The sequence below is a fragment of the Pieris rapae genome, chromosome 11 (genome assembly GCF_905147795.1).
Source record: "Pieris rapae chromosome 11, ilPieRapa1.1, whole genome shotgun sequence".
In the NCBI taxonomy this organism is placed as follows: domain Eukaryota; kingdom Metazoa; phylum Arthropoda; class Insecta; order Lepidoptera; family Pieridae; genus Pieris; species Pieris rapae.
The window spans coordinates 9,870,287-9,898,150 of record NC_059519.1 but is presented as its reverse complement, the minus strand read 5'-3'; the positions used below and the strand labels follow the sequence as shown (position 1 = coordinate 9,898,150).

Here is a 27,864-nt window from a genome sequence, read left to right as displayed (position 1 = left end):
GGGTATTTTGTCTCGATCCCTTTACACTCATTATCAAGCGGTTTCTCCCTTTTCTTAAAAAAACGCTGCACACCTTCGTGACAAAATTTATCTTCATGCGCCTAAAGAAGTTGCACTTCAAAAAAAATGTTGCCGCTAACATGCCATGTATACAAGAAAATAATTTAAAAACCTCGGCTTGGAAAGACAAAATATATTCAAATAAAATCACACTAAAAGGCACGTAGTTCCCCGAAGAGGCGGCAGTTTTTCACAATTTCGCCATAACAATAATATATAGATGAGGTTGATTTTGAGATGCGAGCATTGCGCTTCTCTCTTGAGTCCTGACTATTTTAGGGTTCAAAATCTTCACGAAAAAAGGACTTTTTTCAAGTTTTTTGTAGATTTTAAACATTACTTATCGACAAATATCAGGTATTGTGTAAAGTGAAATGAATGTATCTTAAATAAGATAATAAAATGCATAAATAAATAATTACAACGCACTTATTGTAATTAATTAAATAAAGTCTGTTACTTATGATGGCCTAGTCCTAACTACAAAACACACGAATATACCACGGGACTACACAATAATGTTCTTTCTACCTTTGAAAGTTAAATATTTATAGCCAACACCTCCAAACAGGTTGATGTATTAAATTTTTCTCGCGCTCGACGTGACGTTTTCATATCTCCTCTATAAATTATGCACGTTTATATTACAGGTATTGCTATGGGACTAGAAAAACACTATTTTTTACAAGACTCTTTAGTTTTTGATTCATAGACACGCCATTCTCATTTTTTTTTAATGTTGAATTTCTACTGAAGATTACTTTATATTCGATATATGTATAAGCTTTAAACTTAGTTTTAATTAAAATACTGTTCTCAAGACATTCAAGCCATTGGTGACCACAAAATAGATGTCAAAGTACCAGGGGTCCAGGGGTACGTGCGTTACGGCCCACCAGGGACCCATAAAGGTGCGGAGGTCCTAACCCTATCGAAGATGTGGCAAGATGGATGGTGCCATTTGCCTTGCAACTCTTGCTTATTTATGATCGCCTAGTATGCGAGGGACATTATTTTTCAACACTTTATTTATAACATTTATTTACTTTTTCCTTTCGTTCTTTTTTATTCAAAATATAACAAACAGAATTTATTATGCATCTTACAATATTAAAAAATCATAAAAGCCAAATATCACCAAATTGTTCTAATGGCGATACAAGATAATGAATGAATTGACAATTGACATCACATTGCATATAAGAGCGAAGCAGACTGCACGTTAATTGCATACCAATGTCAACGTGCCAGAGACAAACCGATACTTTTTATTTGCCAAATCGGACATTTGCTATTTTTCGACATTTTTACTCTGAATACCTATAGATAAAGAATTCAGTGTTCCGACCGCTACGGATCGTCTAAATTATGCACAAGTGTAATGGACAGCGTTCGTGCAATTTACTTGCTGAAAAAGAGCCTTTTTTCGAAACTGCTAAATTTAGTAAAAAACTCTTTATTATTCCCAATACAATACATTTTAGTCGCCCCTTCACTAACTGGACAAATAAATAGTTTTTATTATTGTTTGAAACCAGATGATTTCAAACTACCCACTGGATTTTTGAAAATAGAATGAGTCTCGACCAATAAGAACAAAGGGCGTCAAATGGCGATAGGAATCTGCACGAGCCGGACGTGTTGACAGCGTTCGGAACACGCAACTGGGTTAGGAAATGAGATAGATGTTCACAACTGCGCCGTGACGTGGCGCTTTGATCGAATTGGGTGACGTCACTATACACTATACCCTTTGTCTCGCGGATACCCTCAGAATGACATTGTGATGAACTATTTGGTAGAAACTGGTTTGAAAATCTGAGTTTTAGCACTAAGTATAGTTTAATTTTTATAGATCACGGTAACTCTTACAAGTAGATATAGACTACTCGTATAACGAATCTCTGAATGGAAATCAATAATGTTGTGCCTTCTAGAACAATTTATAATATTATCAAGAGGATAACTTGACTAAATTTTAATAGAACGTAAATCTTCCGCGAAACTGGCAACATTAAACTTGAATGGACGGTAAATAAGAATTTCTTTACATTGTGAACAGAACTTGATGAATATGTAAGTATGATACTTTGCATATCGATTGAGATCAAAGAATACCGCGGAGGCACCTGCGCCCGCGCAAAGTAAACACGTGAAAAAATATTCATGAGATCGATGCTAAATGACAGTTCCGAATAGGGTTGACAGTGCAAAAAAAATCAACAACGTTTTAGAGTTGTTTCGAATTTAAATCGGTAGTATCGTTTTATAGGTGAATTTTTTAAAATACTTGGTTCTAGGGTGCGTATTTATTGCTTAGATAAAAACTAATAAAATAATTGATACAATTTTCATAAAAGTAAATCAAATCATGGTAGAATCTCAATGGCGGCTACACACACGGTGATTTATGATCAATTGATTTACTGTTTATGCGACAGCACGAATGTTATTTCGACTATTGCTTTTCTAATGTTAATTACATGTAATGTACATTGCTAAATAAAACAATAAATTGGAATCTTTACAATCTGTATGTACCCTTTGTAGACTTGGGAAAGAAAATCTGAGAAAACTCTCATTTGGTAGCAATTTTCATAACGGTTCAATTTTTTATACAGTTCCGGAAAGGCGATAATCCCACCTGATGTCATGTGAGATGCGGCCTATCGTACACTCTCCAGAAGATGCCTATATATATAATAAGAAAAATATAAGAGGAACAAGTTTCCTGGTTGTTTTCTTTATACAAGCCACCGTCTGCTGAACAAAGATTCTATAACCTAATTCGAAACAGATAATAAATATTTCAATAAAATCGTATCGCATTTTATATACGATGGCGGCACTAATCAATGCCCAATGGATTTATGTGGCGCGTTCAGGAGTCATTAGCACCTTATATTATTCAACCAATGTATATATTATATATTAATATTAATTACACGTTTCTCTGTCATTATTTAGGATATATACACTAGTGTTTAACGAATGTTGTAGGCCAGTAAACAAGGTTGTTTCGACTATATCAGAGTACTTAATAAGAATTAATCTGATAAAACAAATTACGTTTTAAATCTATAAAAATACATCCTTATTCTTGAAAAAAGGATAGATTATGAAAATAAATTTGTTTTTTCGTAAGTATGTTGCTAATGAAATATTGATTTTACGATTCTACGTTATCACAAGCGCGCTGCCGGCCTTTTAAGAATCGGTACGCTCTTTTCTTGAAGGACGGAATTTGTTCGGAAATACTTCAGTGGACAGCTGGTTCCACCACGAAGATTACGTTTACATTATCTATCAAACATAGGCTATATTTATTGCTTTATACTATACCAATATAGAACAAACTATAATGAAGCTTAAACATATTCAAACCTACAACAAAACACAAATTATAACACCTTTTAGATGTTTCAGAGCCCCGCAAAACGTATGTTTTAAACGCCTGACCCTGTTACTACTGAATAGCCCTCCCATTCTAGTCGTGTCAAGATAGTACTGTAAGTCACGTCTCTCTGTGAGGAGGAAGTGTCGTCGGATTTGAGGTTTCTGCAGTGTTAAATTAGTTTTTTTTTATATAGACAATATTGTTACGTCATCATAATTGTAACATTAATAACATTTCCGAGAGCTTTTTACGCAGGATTTTTCTCTCGGCCTACAAACTCTATCTTCTTTGCCAATGACTAGCGCCTAGCCTGGATGCCTACAGGTTCAAATTTAATGACGTGGAATAAGTGATACCTTGATGATCTTATGTAATATTTATACCTATTTTTTTAAAATAAATCAATAGAACAATTGGCATGAAAAGGTTGTCGACGATTCGAACCGCTCTCTGGTGAATCAAGTGGCAGAAGCTGCTACTGAAATGCGGTAAAATTACTAATATATATTAATAAACAATTATGTTATAATAGCCGCATCTCGTATATCACGGTATTTCTCTTTAAAGTATTGTGAATATTACCAGCTTTAATGGTAACAGTTTGTGCGGCGTGAGATCATGTTATTTGAGCCCCGCAAAACTTGTGTCAAAGGAGCCCTGCCGTGGGCGTGGCGCCCGCCTATACACGTGGCCACTGCGACTGTCGCGTGACCTTTGCAGGGTCAACTTGTTAGTGATCAGCCTTATTACGATAGCAGAATTTAGTTATCCCTAGGCGGATTGCTTTTCGTGTTTTATTGTTTGTATTATACAGAACAATGCTGTATCATACATTAATATGTGTGAGTATAGCAAAAAGTTATCTCAACATTGTACCTGTGCATGTGTGTATCTATGTTATACCTATCACAAACAATTAACTTTGTAGCTCGTTAAATTTTCGCCAACAATGGTTTAGATATAATATATTTAAATAGTTTAAAACATTAATCCGGAACACAATAAGGGCGAGTTAGTTTTGATTATTTGCAAACAAATTGCTATAATCAGATGAGCGCCTGCGCCGGGCCCCATTGTAACCCCGAGCCACCAATTACAGAGCACGAGCCCAAAAGATGCTTTTTCTAATCTTCCCACGCGTTTTGTTCACGTAATTATACGTTCAACTCGGTAATAACACATCGTTTCAATAAAATTGTATATCATTCAGTTTCTTCCCCGCGAACGCTGATTAGAGCCGCCATTTTGTAGGCGGGCTCGCCCGGCGGCGATTCCGTTCCATTTTCGAAAAAACACTAATCGCCAAATCGAGCACGCGCGTACGTGTGTTTTTCAAATTGGGAACGTCCTTTCCCGCTAATATTGGGCGGATTTTGACTTCTGTCAAGTTTGACAGTTGTGATTGACGCTCGTAAACGCTCAAGTACAAGTGTTCTAACGTAAGAAATGTTTTGATTATTTGTCGCTGGCAATTTGGCATCGACGGCGTCGCGTTAAGGTGTATTTTCCGATTGAATTTCCATCCGTAATATTAATTACTGGCTCGTGAGTCGTGGGGCAGATGAGTGCATATTGAAATGTCAAAAATCTGTGTTTCTTTTACTTCTCATTTTCGGTTCGGTCCAATATCCTTCACGTCAGCTTTGGGACAGACAGCGTCGGTAGGTAGTGTAGTTTTTAGGGAGATGAAACTGCCTATTTTCCAGGAAGTAGCGAAATTGAAAATTCCAATTTCTTTTTTGGCTTACTTGGTTTTGAGTGTTATTAGCTCTTGTCTGTCGTTGGTTTCCGAATTGTATTTATGATTTTCTATTAGTACCTCAAAACAAGCTGAACTTTCTGAACACACACAAAACGAATAAAAAAGCTCCGCTATCAATTGGTTATGTGAAAGGCTATATATAAAAGCTTTCTTATTGTCGATAAGAGTATATATTATTTCTTAAATTAACAAACAAAGTCTTCTTCATAAACTGACAAAAGTTAAATCCAAGAAATGGATAATTCATATTCATAGAGGAGAAGGCTTTCACGAAAATGGCTGCCTAGGATATGCATGAATATTAACAGACTACCAGGCTTCCATAACTATATTAGAGATGCCGGTGCATGCCAGTAGGGGCACGTTTGAAGTTGCGCCGAGAAATTTGACATTTTGACAGCTCTCCGACGGCGGCTGCCTTGTCTACCCCCTCCACCCCCACCCCACGATTCACGTCTGACTTATGAATTGTTAATGCATCGGTAATTGATATTATAATTTTGGCCATTTTCACTTAATGGCTGCTTTTAGGGCGTATTACGTATAGTTGTCATGTTACAAGTCATTTGTGGTCCATAAAACCATCCTATTAGTCTTGTTTAGAAAATTGTGTGTTAAAAGGTATGTACTTTCGCCGGTTAGGCCTGAGTTCAAAGAATCACAGCAAGTAACCGTACGTACGTATGAGCTCATACGTGAAGGTTCTAAATTTAGACTTCTCAAAAAGCTTAGTCCCAAAATCATCAAGGAAAATATATTTTCTGAAATTTCTCTCTTCTTCGGTTCTACAATAATTGGATTTAGATTGATGTATTTGTTTAGTGTTTTTTTCTAATAGACAATGAGGTATTCACATGTAACTGACACTTTAAACTTTTTAGGTCTCCAAGGCAGTTTTTGTCTTCATACGAGCGAGTTTTAATTGCGTCCATAAGAAAAGTACATTAGTTGTTATGCCACTGTTCAAGTCCTATACTCATAAGAATTCAGTAAAAGACATGCTTTGAAACATAATACGAAGTTATTTATTGTAAAAATGATATTGTTACAAGACGAATCGTACGTAAAAATGGTAGATTGTCGATAAGAGTATAAGGTTGCGTAGGTCGTAGCTCAAGAGATTGTATCGGGATTGAGACGTCACGGACCGCCGGCGAGGCTTTGATGGATTTTACTTTATTGTATGTAATTGTGAATATGTTTTGTAAGTGAACGGAGAAATTGCTGATATACGCTTACAACTAAGCTTTTGTTTTGCTTCTGGATTATAAAGCTATCTATGAGTGCGTGTAACTAATTTATTTATTTATTTATTTATTATATATTTATTAATTATAAATATATTACCGGTTTTAAATAAACAAAAGAGTAAATGTACATAAGTACACACACTCTTTTGTTTATTGCGAAGAAACCATCTTGCTTTACACCCAAAATCAGTGTGTATCGGTCACAGGAGACACCACCTACTTGCCTATTAGACTGACGAATGAACATGACATCTGAGGCCTAAACCTTAAATTTTTTAAATAAATAAAATTATCAATTTTACATCCGCTCGAAGCGAAAACATTTTGAGGTAACCAGCTTGCCTCCAACCCAAAGTCAGTGTGTTTTCTATTAGATTGACAAATGATCATGAATCAGAGACAAAATCTCTATCTATATGTACAAACTGAAGATGTTATTAACTATAACCTACGTATAGAAGCAATGGTGCAGTGAATACGGTCTAATTTGTAACAGGCTGTAGGGAGTTCGATACGCAACAATGATGTATCCAATCACGAGACAATGGCTAAGAGCTCTACAGTTCAGCTAACAAAGCGCGAAGTTATGTGGTGCAATGGATAGGCGATTGTGGCGTTAATCAGTAACACTGCTAACAGCCTTTGGAGTCTATTAAAACCTCTACTGGTGTATTTTATTAATTAAGCGCACGAGGGTAATTTTTTTTACAGATGAAACGTCACGAAGATATGCAGCGTTTTTGCCGAAGAGAAGGAAGAGAGCGATTAAGATCGATTGGGAGAGAGTGAGATAGGGAGATCGAGAAAAATACACGCTATTTGTTGATGTAGTTTAGTAGTTTACATATTAGATCTTTAGATGGCAGTAAACTCAGATTTTTTATTTATTTATATTATCATTAGCACATATACAGTGTGTAAACAGTGTGAATATAGATTTAAAAATACATGGAATGAATGAATCAATTGTTCGGAAGTACTTTAGTGGGCTGGTGGCTGGTGCGAGGCAAAAAGTGTCTTAAAATCAGTTTGGATTCGAATATTGAATATTCTGGCTTTTTTTAACTGTTATTAATAAAGTTACTTTTTCATTCAGAGTTCCCGTTTCTTTTGATTATATAACAAAAGGAAATACTCATTACAAAGACAAAACCTGTACTGTAATCAATATGTATAATCTATTGAATTTCCAAGAAGTAGATTACACCGGTTTTTACATAAATATATGTTACAAAAGATATAATTAGAGGGTAATGCGATATCCCTATGAAGATGTGGATGTACAATGCACAATGGCTCTTCGCGATAACTAGCGCACTCCGTCACATGCCTGACAGGGTTATCTGGTGGGATTACAAGGTATAAGCGGTAGCGATTTTATTCTTTTATATTATGTTTTCTCTATCGAGTAATACCTTTGACAACGCCTACCAGTTACACGGGTCTTGATGAAATCAATAGTGTGTTATTGTGGGATTTCTTTGTTTTAAATTCTATCGAAAAACTAATATTAGAAATCGTGATATAAGAAATTAAATGCGATCTGAGAACACTCAGAGAAATCTCTGGAATTACTAGTATATCTAATGTAATTTTTTTATAATAGGTTACACATAAGTGATACCGCCGCCCATGGACACTCTCACACTCACACTCACACAGGCAGAGGGCTCGCGAGAATTGATACGCTCTTTTCTTGAAGGACCCTAAGTCGAATTGATTCGGATACTTCAGTGGGCAGCTGGTTTCACATAGTTGTGGTGCGTGACAAAAACAGCCTTAATTGTAATTCAATATTATTGAATCATTACCAATTTTTAACCAAGAAGGAAGACATTAATTCATACTATATTATTAATGATTTTAGTACGATATGTTAGCGAAGCATAGTTTTTAGTATGTAGAAGGAAACCCCTAGAATACCCAAGGGTTATAAATGGATGAATCTATACACTAAGTTGGACTCAATTTTGCCCACAAAATTCACAGTTTAATTTTCTCGTAATTTTTGACATAACGACAAAGGATACGCCCAAAGGTCCGTCATCTTCAAAGTCGAAAGATCACAAAGCAATGGTAAATGCCTAATCAGACGAAAATTCTCTTTGACCTCAACTTGACTTAACTTTTGTAGCTTTGAAACATCACCTAAGGGCATTTAAAACTAAATACTCTTAAACTGTAGAAAAAGCCTTCGCAAAATAACAGTTTAGTTTAGTGTGTATGACTAACGAAAATACTAATTTAAATTTTCTGGACATATTTTATAAAAAATAAATTAGTGGCGCTACAACCTCTTTAGGTCCTGGCCTCAGATTTCAGAATCTGTTTCATGATCATTTTTAAATCTAATAAGCAAGTAGGTGATTAGCCTCCAGTGCCTGACACACGTCGTCGACTTTTACTTGTCTATTAAAAATAGAAACAGAAATTGGAGGATTTGTTAATTTACCAATAAATACACAAACCCTTTAATACTGTGGTATCAATTTCTGTAAAAAGGGCAAATAAAATTCATCAGATAGTGGAGGAATGCCAAGCCAAGCTAATATTTCATGCGTCTTAATATTCTGCCACGCCTGCAGTCTAGTCTAGGACCCACTAAATTACCTTGCACTTAGGCACATTAAAAATCCCTCCAGATTTACGTCTTACTTGGATTTATTTCAAATTTTATATTCTGAAACTCTTTGCTTTCGAAATCTATGAGTATTTGGAAGGGTTTCTTAACTTATCAACTGGATATTTTGATTGTTAACTGACACTTCCATTTCAGGGTATATATATACCTAAAAGGTTAGTTATTACCTTTTAATCATTAACTAAAATTTAATAATTCAAGGTTCCGAAGATCCTGGCAGCGTTCCCCTTTTGAATAGCTAGACTAATTCTTTGTGCGAGGTAGCTGCCAGCTCTTCGTTCTCCTGTGATGTCGACTAACCTTTTTGATAACTCCCTAAAAAGCCTTAACGCGCTAGGACCCCACGGACCAAGGGTAATATATAATTGATTTATAATATATTTATATAACAACGCACATTTACGAAGATAAAAAATAAATTTCTTTCGCCAATCTACAATTACTTTGAAAGAGCTAACGCAAAGAAACATGCTTCTTGAATTATTTTAAAGTATGAAGTTTAAAGTCGGTGCATTATGAAAATGGCTTCGGATAGCCTCCCCCCACGCCCCCACCAGTCTGCAACGCCCACGCTAAGTAATTGTTTTGTATACTGTCTACTTTTGTAATTGCCTAGATATTTTTAAAACGGTTTATCGATCTTGACATTTACCTACGGAATATAATACATATTTAATACAAAGAACATTTTAATATATTGTATTTTATATAATATTTTATATTCATTTAAAATAGGAGATTTACTGTCTGATATTTATTTTATTTTTTTTATTCCACTACATTATTGTATCTTAACAGTTACTGTCTATCTATCTATCAATGAGTCGTTATAATTACTACTGATAGTTTCAATAAAGAACCAAACGATATCGACATTTGTTTTCATTTAAGCAAATTAATAAATTAAGTGGATTAATACATTAATTACCAACTATTACACAGAACCGAATTATAATACCCAATTAGCTAACGACTAATTAAGAAAAGAATAGGTCGGAAATAGTAACATTTAGAGGCACTGAATCTTTGTTTACACAGTAGATAAACAACATTTAATTTTAATTCCGGCTTATATCGCTTGCTTAAATATGTATCACCATCAACCAATATTTAATTTTAAACAGCGATTTGCATGAACAAACCCTGCGTGCCGCTGATAATGCAATACAACCATGACTTATTACTGATCACTGTTATTCGTACTGCGGGAAATCGTAATTGATTAAAAATGTTTGTTACTACACACATATGCAGTATTACAATATTCTTAACATAGTAATAAAAATACAAGATTTGGTCCCTGTGGCAGTATCTTTTATGCTGGCATTTCCTCGCTGCATAAGATACATATTTGTTAAAGCACCAGTTTTGGTCACTGGTATTATCAGGTGCCAAGTTATAAATCTAATTGGCTGAGCACTTAAACCCCACAAGTCATCTCCAAAGGGAATAAAATCGAGGCTGGAAGAGAGACTCTTATACTCTATTATTTTCCTCCTCTGGGTAAGAAACATGTTTGCTTAGGAAAAAAAATTGTTCTGTGATGGTAATTCTTTGAGGTACTTCCAATGATTGCCAGGTTGGTTTGGATTTAATGGCGGTACTATTGTGTTTATCTGTTAAGGTTTTGTGGCTAAACGAAAGAAGCCTTTTTATTTAAGTGCAGTAAATATTATCAATCAGTTCAACATGTTAGCCTGCGTTGGATTATATTTAATTTCGTGTGCCAAACATGGCAAGTGTAATTCCTCGAAAATTAAAAGTCAAATATAGCTTAACAAAGTTGGACTTAATTCTGTTTAGTAGTTAGAGAGTTTTTGAGATCGTTTATTAACAGACATATTGTATATAAAAACTATTTAACCGTTTAATTTCGTAAATAACAAAATGCTCTCCTATTATTAGTTTCGAGAATTTCCACAACATTGCCAAATCCCGAAAATGGGATTAAAGTTTGAAAACTCGGGGGCTTGGGACGGTCAGTGTAATCGCGTGGACGTTATCGGCTCAGGCGCAATCGTCCGCCGGCTGATTAGCTAAGCTGGACTCTATGGATTATGGCATGACCCTTTAGATATTAGAATAGTTGATTTACTGAATTATTGTTAAGTAATGAATTGCTTAGATCTTTTTAGTCGAAGTTTTTTTTTGGGTACGGATGCATTTTCGAAGGATTCAAAGAAAATTATAAGTATTATCAGAAGTAAAAGAGAACGACATAATTTTTATTCCTCTTTGAAATACAAGACCCGAATTAATTTATATTTCACCATTGTATACTGTTAACGCGATGTGCGATGTGTATTTATCTATACTAATATTATAAAGAGGAAAGGTTTGATTTTTTGTTTGTTTGTATGAATTGAATAGGCTCCGAAACTACTTGGCAGATTTGAAAAATTCTTTCACTGTTGGAAAGCTACATCATTCCTGAGTGACATAGGCTATATTTCATTTTCAAAAAAAATAGGCATCCTTACTAAAATTACGATAACATTAACATTTGTTTATTATTTGATACAGTTCTAACAGATGGCGCTGAGTTAAAGGTAGTTTATAATATCATAAATGGAAAAGCAATTAGATATTTTTTTACCTTAAAATAAACTTTATTCTATGTAAACGAAGTCGTGGGCATCGACTAGTATGAAATAAATAAAATCTTTAAATAATGTAAACATTTAATGAAATAATTTTAATAAACCCTCTTCCCGCATTTTCTAACAAATTTTAAAGCATTGTCTTTAAAAGGCAGCTTTGGTCCACAATCCAGATATATGGCTGAGTTAAGATGTGCATCTAAACAGCGCCAACTTTAGATTACTCTTTCAAAGTTTCCCGGGAAAAATTCCACGCTCCACCCAATTTAGTGGGCAAGTTGAAATTACGCTGTAATCACATTGTTACCGGGGTGCGGCTTTTATTTGGATATTGTATTCGGTTTGTGTGTATCAGAAGCAGACGTATTATTGTAATTACTTTTACAAATACTAAATACATATTTCGAAATGTTATATATTCAAAAACGGTCAGGTAAACACAGCATTCTTTAACGCAAACTTCAAATATGTATAAAAAGAGATATAAATGATAAGTTATTGCAAAATTTTGGAAAAGCCTCTGCGAAACTATAAGGTGAAAGATCTTTCTTTCTTCTTTATGTCCTATAACCCCTAGGTGGGGCAGAGGGCGTCCACAGCGAGTCCATCCCGTTCGGTCTTGAAGGTGGAAGATCTGATCATCTGATAATAAGCGATACCACCGCCCATGGACAAGCACAAGCACTCGCAAGTGATTGATATGTTTATTTATTTATTTATCCTTTATCGCCTTATACAAAAACACACATAACAAAAATACAAAAAAACAGTTACAAAAGTTATAAGGCAAAGGTTACGTTCTTGATAGACCCTAACTAGAATTGTTTCGGAAATACTTTAGTGAAAAATTTTCTACAATACTAGTGATTACCTTAACTAAGCTAATAATCATTAACAGTCTTAGCGTTCTATAATGATCGTGTGCCTATTATTATCATATATAACTTTTTTGGTCAAAAGTCCAAAGCAACGGGGCATATATTTGTTGTCTATATTAATATTAATCAGACATAACAATTATTAAATGATCTACATCTACACATACTACATAGTCTGTAATTCTTCGATTTCGACACACATTTATAATATTGCTAAAAAAATGTTCCCCAGGGCAGAAATAAACCGACAAATATTTTAAACACTTTATGTGTGATAGTAGTGGGTTCGATTCCGATGAATATTTAATGAAGGAACAGACCCTTACGTATTTTAAGGGTTAAGTGATGTAGGGTTAGTTTGATTGTTTTATGGTGTTTTTGCAGCGCAATCAATAAATATTTTATCTTTTTGGTTGATAAGTGGATTTGCTATATACAGTTTATTGGAGTCGGTTTATCTTTTACCGCGTAAACAAAATAGATAGTAAAGAAGAGAAAAGAGGACTTTTAATTCAATTTAAGTTCCTAAAGTAAGGATGATTATTAAAACTTATTAGATTATTGTTTGATACAATTTAGAGAATTAAAAAATTCGTCGTACGACAACTTTTTTAATTAGGTTCACCTTCTTTTTTTTTATAGAACAGGGGGCAAACGGGCAGGAGGCTCACCTGATGTTAAGTGATACCGCCGCCTATGGACACTCAATGCCAGAGGGCTCCCGAGTGCGTTTCCGGCCTTTCAAGAATTCATACGCTTTTTTCTTGAAGGACCCTAAGTCGAATTGGTTCGGAAATACTTCAGTGGGCAGCTGGTTCCACAAAGATTTCTTTAAATTTCTATATCCATCATGATAAATTGTATTAATAGGCAAGTAGACGGCCTCTAGTGCCTGGCCATGCTAACATTTTGAGTCTAAAGCAAGTCGGTGTCCTCACGATGTTTTCCTTCAAAGTTCGAGTACGAAAAAAAAGGAAGAAAGACAGTCTGCATTATTTAAAGACTTATTAAACTTAAGAACAACTAATTTAAATTTATTCATACGTGCATACACTATTAACACCTAATTAAAACACTTAAAAACCGAGTGAAATTCAAAAATCGCCACCCGTCGCGTAGAAAATCAGCTAAATCGACTCCGGGAACTACAGTCCTTCTTATCGCATTTAAATTATTATTTTATGCAAAGCGAATATACACAGTAATGGAAATACCGTGTCATTTGATTTTTGCCGTTCTCAAGTAGTTTTATTTTAATAGGTTTATCATTTAATACGAATTATTTTAAATATGGAAGTGTAAGCCTGGTCTTGTGTGTTATACTTGATCCTACGATAAAAAAAATACGTTTATTTTGGAACATAAGATCATCATGGTATTACTTATTCCACGTCCTTAAATTCGAGCCTGTTGGCATCCCTACTCATACATTCAGTGTAAAATTATTACTATTATATTTTATTACTATATATTATTTAATATTAATAAGTAATATACCACCCCTACGAAAAATAAACTATCTACAAAGGCCGGAATTTATGTATAAAATGGTAAAAGTGCAATACGATCTAATAATCGAAATATTTACGAATCTTGTCACAGCTTTAGAATACAATTTATTTGAATTTCGAATTGCGGCACAATCCATAGATAACCAAAACTGTAAATACAGGTTATAGAATCTTCAATTACTCAGGTCCTATACCTAAAAATACGTTAACGATAATAAGATATAAATATGGATGCAAAACTAAGCAATTTTATATACAATTTAATTTAAATTTAAGGATAAAATTCTACTACAATGGCGAAAAAAAACTCTTAAAGGATCACAAATGACAAGGAGATAAAAGTTACCAAATAGATTATGGTATTTTGTCCACAACCCTTCATCCTATACAAACGTAAGACGATAGGAATCAAACCCGGGACCCTCGCAAACAGTATCCTGTGACAAGTATTAATTAACCGTGCCGCGGAATATTGAAAGAGCATTAGACATTTGTTGAATAAACAATTTTGATTATAATTATTTGTAAAGGGAAGTAATTTTCACTTGAATAAAAATTTCTAAATCTAAAATTTCGCAACAAGATTATAGACAAACAAAACAAGATTATGCAAATCGAAGTTTTGATTTTTTATTTATGTATATATTTAATAAAAAATTAAAGCGTAATCCTCCCTAAAAGGCCGGCAACGCACCCACTATAAATGGTTGTCTATGGGCTGTGATGACTGCCCTTTTAGGGGGTGCGGTGGGATCGTTTACCCCAAATAAAAAAAACAAATGTAAATTTGTTTTGCCTCAAAACGTCTAACAATAAGAGTAACAAGTGTCTACTATAGAAAATATTGACTTTCGAATTTCCGCCACATTCCATTTCTAAACAGTCCAACATTGAAGTTCTTTAACAATTTAGTATTTAATATGACATTGGTAGTATTTCACACCTGGCCCCATTTTAATATAGCATCCCTTCGTAATTCTTTCTTGATATCTTCATACGGTCTTATTCGGGCATTTATCATGTGTGGATTTCGGGATTCCGGGATTCGTATATCACTAGCTTTAATAAAGGGAATGTTGCCATGATAAAAGATAAGACTGACTGTGAATACGCAGTAGATAAATTAGAGATGTGTGTATTAGTTTTATATTAGTTCATTAGAGGTTGAGATTTCCGCTGTATTTGTTATGAATGAACGAATTTCCTTCTATAGATGATAATAAAATATTTTTAAATTTTATTTGATTGATCAAATACATACAGTTGCACACTAAACGACATTTGAAAACCTCAAGTCCAATTACATCTGTACACAGCATTTTAGTGCCATCTTCACTGTTGGTTTGGTTGGTTTTCTAAATATCAACACAATATAAAATAATACCAAAGTATTTATATTAATTCTCTTGTCTATCTGTCCACAACACAGGTAATCCTTTATTTTACGTACATATCCTGTTGTTGTGTATGATAAAGTATTTTCTTTATATTATTTTTTTCTTAATTATATATTCACACAAAGCCGACTAAACAATGCAACTCTTTCTGTTCTGTTTACACTGTGTTAAAAATGGACGATTTGGTACTTCAACGGCGGAATTAATATTTTTACATACAATTTCATGTTATCAGAATTTTGTCCTCAAACGGCCCGAACATAATTCAAAGATCAAAATATGAAATCAACCCTTGACCACTCTGAAACCTGAGCCCATTCTTATCTTAACGACCGGGGGGACCAAGGGGTAGATGTAGATATGAGATGGGCAATTTTGGTCAAACTAGAAATGGCACTTTGTTGTTCTGATGTAATTGCGCGTGGATTATCGACTGGAATCGCTAAAGTTTCCGTGGATATTGGATACTCCATGCCCTTGATGTGTTATTAAATTCCTGATAGCAATTGGAATATGTGACGGAAAACCTTCAATAGGCAACATACAATTATATGAAAAAAAAATTAAAATTAAAGACCTTTCTCACCGTCTTCTGGATATTATTATATTATTTGTTTTGATTTTCATTTTAATTATTTCTATTATTACTTTGTTCGTTAAGAAAATTGTTAATATGTTAATTAAAATATATATCATATATAAGGTGAGCGCTAAACTCAAAAACATATGTTTAATTATTATAGATTTACTTATTTGTATATGTTAAATATAGTATCAAGTTAGGCATATATAGCTATATTTAAAAAAGGAATTTCAAAGCCCGTTATTCCTAAGAGCGTCTCACTCTATTTCCGGGCCGTAGCGAATATCCTGTCCGTGGAAAAAGTTGCGGGCGCCCGGAAATAGTCCGCGTCGTACCCGGACACATCCGGATAACCGGAAGTTTAAAACGAGACGTAAGATGTATGGTGTTTGCGAATTTGCCGATCTATTCTAGCTGAGTTCGGGGTTACTTTTTAAATATGGAGTTAGTAACATTTACATTCTACCACTAAGTTTTTCTAAAACACAAAAAGGCTATGTTTATATTTAAGCTTATTATTATTTTTTAAACCCATTGATAATTATTGGCTGCCCACTGAAGCATTTCCCAACCAATTCAACTTAGGGTCGGACCAAAGAAAAGAGCGTACAATTTCTTAAAAGGTTGGCAACGCACTCGCGAGCCCTCTGGCATTGAGTGTCCATAGGCGGTGAAATTTTGTGTAGTAAAATTTTCTCACTAATTACTAACATTACTGACGTCTCAAAAATATCGAAATTCCAACATACTATCTTCAATTAACATTCTCAATATTTGAGTGATAATTATTGAATTCGCGACATTATTTAATAAAACAATGATTTCAACCCCGCTACACTTAATTCTTCATAAAGTAGAAAAGCCCCGACTTTCCAGCACCTTATTAAAACTGGCAACACTTAACCATAAAAAATTATCCAAACGCCCAGCCGAGCCATTAATCCAATAAACTGGGAACACCAAAATATGGCTCAATTTTCGTTTTTCTCAAAACGTGCGGCCCTTCTTTATTTAGGGTAAGGGAAGGCCGTAAGTTTTACTTGGAGGAGTCCGGGGCAAATTGCATACGAATCCAGGAAATGAGAATTTATTAATATTGGAACGTGTTGGGTCTAAGGAATTAACTTTTTTTGGTGACAGCGTAAACAACGCTTTGCGTCAAATAAGATGGACGAATTATTGACAATTTGGGCAAATTTGGAACAACTGTTTATTTGCTAATCAAGGGTTTAACGTTCCCACAAACATAGGCATTTATTTATTTATTTTATTTAAGTGTTCCTACAGATTTTTTTTATAGAACAGGGGGCAAACGGGCAGGAGGCTCACCGCTGTTAAGTGATACCGCCGCCCATGGACACTCTACTTGCTAGAGGGCTCGCGAGTGCGTTGCCGGCCTTTTAAGAATTTTTACGCTAATACTTTTTTAAGCTAATCTCTAAACAATATTCAAACAATTACATTACACACAAAAGCCAAAACTGAATACAAATTGAAACAGAAACATAAAGCTAAGATTGATTGATAGATTATAATATATATTTAATATGAAGGAACAAACAAAGCCGTTATTAGAAAAAGATACCTGAGGTTTTTAAATATTTTATTAAGAATTTTTAAGTCACATAAATTCGATGGTAATTTATGTTGTAATCTGTAGATATACGATATATAAGCGAGTTTCGTACATAGTTGGTCCCTGGTTAGTTTTGCCCACAACTTTGCACAAATAATTGCGCTTTAGCATATATTTTTCTATATTATCCAGATAGTAATTTGTGGTGCCGTAATAAATCAGTCAGTAATATTCTTCTTTTTAAATATACCTTGAGAAACAAAGTTGCTCGGTTCATAACATCTACTATAAAAGTGACGGTTTTAATTTAATAAAACCCGTTTCGCATCACCTTTCTTGGCGCAGAATTTCTAATACATTTTCCGAAAATCACGCTTCGTTTCACACACGAACATAATTCACATGACATTTAATATTAATAGAAGTACCAGGACATCATAGACGTGGAGAGATGGCGAAACACGGAATTCCTAGCCGGTGTTGTATTACGTAGCTCGCTTTGAGAGGCACCGCACCGGAATGGAAGCAAAGAATTTATACTTTATTTATGTTTCTCGTATGTTATGTGCTCTTGGTAGTTTATGATTATGGATGTCATGATGGGAAGTTCCGAGTCGCGGAGATCAAAGCTATCACGTTCAGCTAGCTATTCCTCTAGATAGATTTTTTGGCGCAATAAACAAAAGTTAAAGCAATCGAAAATATCCAGAAACATGACAAAGAAATACAGAAGCTCTACTGAATGATAATTACAAATAAACTTGCGACTTGACATTCATAAATATTAAAAATAAACCTTCAGCTGTTGTCAGACTCTTCCATCACACATATTGCGAATGCCGTCACTTATAATCCCGTTAATCATCAATCGTGGCTCGGGATTGCGGGATCCATGCAATACTTCATCGCTACGTGTCGCGCCGCCCTCGCCAAGACATAATATTGAATAACGTCGCCTACGAAATCCCACCTTGGGACTTTAAGCTCTTTTAGGGGGCTAAAAATAATTATAAGGCTGCCGTAATCCCAAGACAGAAACCCCGCGGCGCGCGCCTATTGTTTCTTAGAATACAGAATGTTAACAGCTGTTCCAGGGTTTTACGTCCAAGGAAAGTTATTAATTGCTTATCATCATTCGAGGTTATTTTTGGTGCAAAAGTTTCATCCAATCCAGCCGTAAAACCCTGCCATTTTAAATGTGGATTGTAAATTGATAGGCACCAACTATGTTTTTTAAAAATTCATGGTATCAATAGAATTCAAACGTGCTACAATTTTAACATTCAGTTTGCAGTGGACAATCGTGTTGTTACCGATATTGCATCCCGCTGAATATAAATGTGGCCACGATCCGGCCATCGAGTTAACTCCATTTTTGGTCACCAGACAGAATTAGTTTCCATCACTGAGAACACGTGTCTACACGTATGGAAGAAATATTATCGGCAAGGTGTGGACAAGTTGTGTTCTAAATTCAAAACAACATAGATATAGAAATTAATTGTATATATATACAATACAATAGTTTTGTTCGGAGCTCTTTGCTTAGTAAACGTTTATTATGCATTATATATAGACAGGAAAAAACAGGACTACTTGGACTAATCTAGTATCACAAAGCTCCAATCATTTTTTTTAAATACATCGATATCTTGAAAACGAAAATATATTCCGCTCAATCAAGATTGGTGTGAAAGCTACAGGTGGATGTGCCGCAACTAATCGAATGAATATTACAACTATCACGTCTGCATAAAAGCTTGTCCGAATTGACAATTGACATTCCACCACAGTGTCTACACTACGCGGAATCCGGAAATGGAAATTGTACTTGTTACAGTCCTTATTCGAATTTTGAATCGGTAATATTGATACAGCTTAGCTCTATACTTGATTATTTGAAAAGTAAGTCGTATGACGGAAGACTATTTAGATTATAGACAGTTTTTAATAAAAGTGTATTTAGGATTTAATGGGTAGATTTAAAATAAAGAAAGCCATAGAAAAAACACTCTAGAAAATAACGTGGAGTAAAACTTAAGCCATAAAAATAAGCCCATTAATTTTATCGATATCTGATATATTATCATAGTGATGGATGGTTTAAAAATAAACATTAGCATACGACGAGTGTCGCGAAGTTGTAATTTCTCGAATGGCTTTGCGGGGTAAGGGGGTTTCAGAGGGATGCGGAGCAAGAAAGGGGGCAGAAGGGGGTGCAATTTCATTACCGGTCCGGATCCGCGTCCATAAATCACCGGGGCCCGAAGACTACTCAGGTGACGCCTGAGACTCTGTTTTCAGGAGATTCCGAATTCTTTATAGCTATTCCGAGAATTCCGAAACGAGTTTTAATTGGAACGGAAAAGCTTTGTTGAAATATCGCTTTGGATTCGAAATTTCCAAAATTTGACGTACCACGTTTTAGAATCTAAATGAGTACAGTAGTTTTATTGTTTATTACGATTAAGCTGTAATTATAAGAGATGTTAGAGGTACTTGAAATACCAGTAATTCCAAAGATTTTATCTGTGATAATTTCATTTTTAAATTCGATTCGTTTGGCTTTCAAAAGACTAGTCTGAAACAGCAACTCAATCAAACGCGCATTGGTTATTTCAATAAACACTTTTCAACTCTATTTCCGGTTGGAAGTTTAAAAAGTCGCTTGACAATCGAATTAGGAGGCTTTTAGTGCGCGTTTTTGCGTCCCGTCTGCCGCCATTACGGTCCGAATTGCTTATAATTGCTTCGTTTAAAGCTAAGTGCTTTCATTACGACGCCGCTAACGCTCGCCGTGTCAAAATATACAGATTACAATGGAATTTTGAATTTCGAATAAAGCTACTTTACAGTTTGAATTTGGAACTTCACACCGAAATGCATAGATGTTCTTTTCTATGATTGACGTGAGCTGAATTTTCATATATACACAAACACATTGTTAAGATTAAAAATATACGTACGGCCTTCGAAATAAATCTATAGAGCCTCGTTCAGCAGTTTAGGATGAGCCGTGTGCCCTTTAAACAAAAGCCAACTGCATAAACAAGAGGATTCAAACAAAACAACGCGTTTAATTGTTCGTAGAATCGCTCTCACTGTTCTTTACGCAATGAAAAATTTATTGCTTTAACGGGAAAATTTTAATTGAAAACTGAACTGATCCAGATTGATGTAAATAGTAGGTTTTACTGGAAATCTTTATACGAACTATATTAGTATGAAAATATACATTTTGTATATTATATTGTTGATTAAAAAATATAATTTCTCAAAGTACCATGATATTTTTTTAATTTCTATGAGGGGTGAAATTTTATATTTATAGCGCGTTATTATATTAGTACATAATCCATATATAGCAGAGATGACGCCAAAAGCAATACCTAATGTATACTAACTTCTCTTTACACAATTTATGATTTCTGTTTTGTCCAACTGTTAACAATAAATCTGTGACGCGATCCGCGTTTACAGGATATAAACTTTGCTTTGTCAATTGCTACAGAACTTTACTCATTTTCCACACCAGCGAGTTATATGTGGGTCATAGTTCAAAATATACTGTCTATGAATATTGTTCGTTTAAAATTCAAATGAAAGCAGTAATCTACGTAGGTGGGTATTTGTCAAATACATAAATTAAGCTTAGAAAATTTTACTTTAACTTTTAGGTAGACAAATAATTATGCGAAACTTACCGTTAAATGTTGAAATAGCCACGCCCGCAGGATGTTTGTGGCCACCTTCGGAAAAATCCCTCTTTTCTTCTGATTCTTCTTCCCATTCGTGTCATCGTCTTCTTCCCCCGTTCCTTCCCCTGAGCCGATACTCGCATTACTTGCGTCACCTGTAATAACATCAAGAGTTTTAATAAAGAAACCTCTAGGATTTCTAGCATAATAGATATATTCGTGTCTTGTATAGCATACTAAAATATAATAACTTCATATATTATTACAAAGTATAAACAGATATAACAGAAAACAAAGCTAAAGAGTTATAGATACAATTTTAATTAACTGTCCAGTGATGTCTAGGTAATGTTAATCTGTGGGAAAACGTTGCCGTATGATCCATAGATCCAGAATCTAGCGGTTATGTCAGATAATGTATCATGGTGTCTCCGTTACGAGACATCGCGACAAATTCTGTAGCTCATTAAAATAATGTGTTAATCGCATCTAAAGCGGAGATATTTCGACGTGTTATCTACTTTGCGTCTGGCATATTAATTAGAAACTCTAGCTAGTATTTATTTAATCACCTGCCTCCACTGATTCCTATCTACAACATTCAATTAATTCGCGGTGCGTCGCGGTACGTACTTGATTTGTTATTTGTTTTTTGCAATGACTTTTCGCGTACAGTGTTTCCTATGTAGCTAGCAAGACTTGAATGTCATACCATAAAATACATTTTGAAAGGGATTTGGAAAATTTGTTAAACTTATGGAAGGAGAAGAGGGCGTCCCATAAAATATACATGTGAATAAAAGAAATAAACGAAAGTCTAAAACCGACCGGTAAATAACTAGTATTTATTGAATTAGAAAAAGGAAGAGAAATTGTAGAAACGTACAATACAGCGATACGTTTGTTTTTCTGAATAATTAATGTGAATTTCACTTCGGGAATGTGAACCGAACAAAAGCGTACACGATAAACAAATTAGTGTGCACTGAGCTACATCAAATATTCATCGGAGGAAGAACAAATCGAATCACCGGGTGTGAGCTCCTTATTCCTTGTAATCCGATGTTGATAAATAAAAAAAATCCGAATTGCAGCACGTTCCAATTGTTTCAACTTCTGCCTTATTTGGTTTACTTTTTGTAGTCCTTTTTAAACAAGCGACTTAAATTGTTAGTGCTTTTCTTCGTTGGATTTTATGATTCTACTTTTAAAAATGCCTTAAATACGAATTTTTATATCGGCTTTCACAAGGTTCATAACTCGGTCCCGTTCTTATTAAAGTTTCCAGCATTGGCTTAAATAGATTACGTAAAGATAAAATTACTGACAATGACGAAACGTATCGAGTATCTGTCTGCATATCGCGACCGGTGGCATTGTGATGGTAATGCATTGTAATGGGGGCAAAGTAATAAAATTACTTTTAGGCCATTACCCGCCACCCCTAAGAGTTGCATAGCGTACAGGGTGTAACAATAAAAATGTTTAATTCGACAAAATAACCATTTTATTGTCATTGGGTAGTAAAATTGACACATCATTTCTTTTTCTTTAAATTTATAGGCTTCTCATTGTCAAACACGACTGAATCTAGTTTTTACAATGGGTCATAAACATTTTAATTCTTTTAATGAGTAAATTTAAATTTGAGATTACTTTCAGAACGAAACTATTGCTAGTATTTATTTAACGATCTGGTATCACTTACACAGCATCACTTATACAGCTTTCAGATGTGTCAGCTTAAAATCTCCTTTTAAAGCTACATTCTGGTTCAATACTTTAGAAGGACACTGGTGGTTGATGGCACTGGTGGTAATGATACATCAAATACATCACCCTATACAGTATCAGCGTGCAAAATCAGAGTGCAGTTGCATGATGCAGTATTGTAATCCCCTAATTCATCTTAGGGCACATTAACGAACCCCACACACCCGAAATGGGTGTGTGCAAACACACGCGTGCGAAAAGTCAAGAGAATGAAATTAACTTCTGGTTTGTAGTAATGTTTATTATTTTTAGTGCTAAAGAAAAATCGTACTGAACAAATAGTAAAAATGTATGACCACTATCATCGTTATATCGCTTACGAAGGCATATTGTAAACCAAATCCAACTCTGTCAAAAAAAAAAACAAAATATGGGAAGAAACAGGCATTGAAAACTATAATATATACTTAGAACACTGGCTACGAGTCGTTTTAAATTGCTCTTTACGAGACGTTACACGTATTATTATTGAAAAGAAGACGTTTGTTTAAAGTTCAATAACCGAAATGGCTCATTAGGGCCCAACGCGGTGACTCCCATGGCGTTTGTAAGCCGATTGCCGCAATCCGACACCGAATCCGCTACCCCATTGCGAAACCTCGCACCACTATACTAAGGGTCGGGCCAATTATTATCAAACCAATAAAAGGCAAACATTTGCAATATTTATAATTGAAGGTATATTCTAAAAATGATTGAATGATTTTTTAATAAAAAGGTACATTTAGTGATTCATGGTTTTATAGTATAGCTTTATTCTAGGAGTACATTATCTTCACATGTAATTATGTAACTAATGTATACAAATATTGTAAATCCTATTATAAAACAGTAAGTATGGAGTTTCTTACTCATTCTCCTCCACACGAAACTACATTTTGGAAGGGGCAACTAGAATCATCATTATATTTTATTTAAGGTTCAAAAGTGCAATTTTTGGTGGTCTAATTGCAATAAAGGATTTTTTCTTCATAATTTACAACTATACTTGATACTACCTGTCTATGCTTGTTGCCATGGTAACGATGTCTTACTGGTAACCATAGCAACGTACGTCAGACTTATAAAAAGGTCATATGTAGCCAAGTGTTTTTAGAAACACTTGGCTACATATGACAAAACCACCACTTATCCCATGTTTAGAGAAAGTACGTAATTTAGTGATGTACCCGATTTTTAGCATCGATGTGAACTTAGACCCTGCGTGTCATTGACACCGTTGGTTCCTGTGAGATTTATCGCGACCAACATTAGTGTGGGGCTATCGAGTTACGCCAATCAACTGAAAGCACGCGCTCGCTAGTGATGTGACAACGTGGGAATCGATTACACGATTAATTCTCTCATGTCGTAGCGGGATCGAAAGGAATTTATTTTGGCAATTCCTTGGAGCCGACCTGTATCTTCTTTAAACTAATAATCACACAGTATCTACCTAACAATGTGAAACTATTATCACCTGTATTTGATCCTAGGACATCTATGTTAACTACTACAGCACGAAGGCATTTATTAAAAAATAGAATAGTATATCTTTAATTGAGAAACGTAAAAAAATAACTTGATTTATCGCAAAATTTAACGCTAAATCAACATTAAAAAAATATCGACAATCTTCCTCGTTACTTATCGACATTGCGCAACCCTCAACATGGTGTGGTAATGCTCCAATTTGATGGATTGGCTTCTTTGCCGGCACTATTTGCAAACACCCTTATCTGGACGACGCAGGGGGAACAAAGGGGGGGAGGGGAGCTAATTAAAATTGGCACCCGAAACGGGGACTTAAACGCGTGATCTTAGTGTCACGGTATAAAGCTCATTTTCGCTTAAAAACACAAAGCTTTCGAGCTTATTGGGTGATGTAATGATGGCTAAGGGTGTGACGGAAGCGTGCTATGTTATTGGAAATCTGATTCTCTTCTATTTTGTATGGGAATTTTTGTATAATATCCTTATAAGGATTTTTCTAGTAAATTAATCCTATTTATTTTATATTCTAGAGTAGTTTACATATACAAAGCATAAAACTATTTTCTTCCATAGTTTGGTATAAATATATGTCTTATGTATTTTTGCACTTGCAACTAACTACCTTATCCTTTTTTTTTAATTCCTCACGTTGGTTTTCTGAAAGAGATCGATCGAAAGCGATAATTCCGCTATTTTTTAACTGTTAGTAAAAAAATTGCATTGCCTGAATATAATTAGCTAGGCCAACCAAAAAGAAAGTTTGTAAATTTCATAGATTTATTTAATTATTATAATTTGCATAGACATTAAATAAATGAGTTTATTTAAATAACACTTAACCGTATCTTTAGTGCAATAAACGCACTTATCGACACTTTTAATAAAATAAAAATTCGTTAATTGTAAATGGTGTGTTATCAGTGAAACATCATCAAAAAGTGTCGAGCTCGTAAAAACCAAGTATTACTAACCTGATAAGACTAAGATGTTATCGTGAAATCGTAAAATTGTTAAATTTCGTAAATGAATAAAAAATTGGAAATCTTCGCCGGGATATTCACGAGTTTAATGACAGTTTAATCCGAAATCGTGGACGAGCCGCTAAACTTGCTTTGACATAGTTTTTGGACCAAGATAGGTAATGATGCTTCTTACGCCCAAACCCAATAACCTATCTCAATCCATTGAGATAGACCTCTTAATACAAATATTGATAAAAATGTGCCAATAACCAATCGACGGATTGTAATAGCCATTTGTCGATACAAGCTATCCATGGTAGGTCAGATCAGTGTATGGGGATAGACCTTTCTATGAAAATGAAGGTTCAACTGTGACAATATCACCAGTTTTTAAATTAATAATTAAAAACCTATTTGATATGTTTTAAACATAGACATGTATATTCTAATTTTATTTGTACGGTTTTATTTACGTTATTTGGTTTATGTTGATTATGAAATATGAGTTTAAAGAGATTGCATTCTATCCGTCGCCAAAAATGGATTATCTTCGTAGTGCTTGGTTATTGGGATGCAAGTAGGAGATCGATCGACTGTCAAGGTCTGATTGAAAACAATCTGAGATTGTGGTTTAATTATTGGGTTCGACTGTTAAAATATATAAAATCAAAAAACGACGAGCGTTTAGAAGCGGGTATATTTACCAAAATGAATCCCGGGTGAATTCTATTGTATTTGGTTCTTAACAACGTCATCGGCTGTTACCAGTCAGTTTTTACGACCAAATATGAGTAGATAGTCCCTTAAATGTCTCTATAACAGATCTTGACTGTAATAATATTAATATTTAAAATTTTAAAGTGACAGTGTACGATTAAAAAAATATAAATGTAATGTGAATTAAAAAACTATTTAAATAAAATACAGGCGACGCAGAAGAGGCTGAAACTGAATTTCTCAACCCCTTATTGCACGTTTGCGCGATTACAACGCATTGAAAATTAGTTTAATATCTACAATTGAGGATTCCTGGCGGAAGGGCCAATTATATCCGCATAACATTGGGAAGATAGCCGAGTTATGGGGTGAGTTTATAGGCCATTAACCGTTCAGGAACACTTTGAGAATATTTCGCTATTAAAGACAAGCTTTAACTGGAATGATCGGTTTGACAAATCATTCACAAACTTGGCGATTAAAGAGTGGACGAGAGTTTATTGCCAGTTCTTCGCTTCCGTTCTACGCTCTTGAATTGAGAACTGGCAGTAAATGTAAATTCACAATTAATTTAATTTTTTGACGTTCATAAGTGTACTTGTTTACCTAGGAATAAATATATTTTTGTTTGTTTGTTCAACTCTAAACGTTAACGACTTAAAACCAGCAGAGGAGTGTTTTAGCGTGCGTTTCTCATAGGGATAGATCGTAGGTTCGTTCCCCAATGGAAAATAACCATTGATCTTTCTGTGCGCATTTAATATTCGCTCGAACGGTGTAAAACGGAGTGAGGTAACCGGCTTGTGTCATAGTTGACGGCGAGAGTCGGGCACAGAATGCCTATTAGATTAACAAATGAAACAGATACCGAAATCTGAGGTCTAGACCTAAAAAGGTTCCAGCGCCACACAAGGACAGTAACAAAAACTTTCCGCCACTCTTATTAATCTCCAAGTTTTGAGTCATACATATTGTGTGTAAGGCAGAGCAATCATAAATGTCTGAATCGATCCCTAGGTTTATAGATTCATTTAGCTGCTAAGTGGATAAACAGATTTTATTTCAAGATTTCTAATCAAAGAATTAAAAGGTGTGTAAATAACTGATAAAAAACATATTTTTATTATGACACAAGTTAAAGTCACATCAAAAACCCAACCTAATTTGCAACATGCATAATTTGAAGTTACAAGAAGCTAAATATAATAGCTTCAATGGACATTAACACAAGCGGATTCGGGTCGTCCTATACCCCATACCCCACGTCGCAAAACGCACATTAAGGGATTAAAGTTACCCCCAAAACCCCACGAAGTACGCCGTTCATCCGCGCATTGATTTCAATTTGAATTTTAATTGTTGAATATTATACAAAATTACATTGCTTAAAATTCACCCCGGGCGTTGATTTTTGCATATTTTTAACCCTACTGGTTGTGGTCGTAATAAAGTCGATTGGGACGAATTTAATAATGCCGAGTATCTAATATCACTCTAAATAGTATGAAAACAGTCTCATAAACGTGTTTTAGGTGGAGATTCTCTTATTTTCTTTTCAGTCTTTCGTTTTGATTTACTTTCTCGTT

General features: G+C 34.6%; 1 protein-coding gene across 5 annotated transcripts in view; it reads right to left on the bottom strand.

Moving 5' to 3' along the window:
• Positions 1-27,864, bottom strand: part of LOC111001315 (homeobox protein homothorax) — a 216,801-nt gene that overhangs the window by 53,562 nt on the left and 135,375 nt on the right. For all 5 annotated transcript variants that reach the window (XM_022271183.2, XM_022271191.2, XM_022271204.2 and 2 more), the window contains exon 10: positions 21,360-21,508. In XM_022271183.2, coding sequence (XP_022126875.1) covers positions 21,360-21,508 — 149 coding nt within the window. The remainder of the gene's footprint in view (positions 1-21,359; positions 21,509-27,864) is intronic.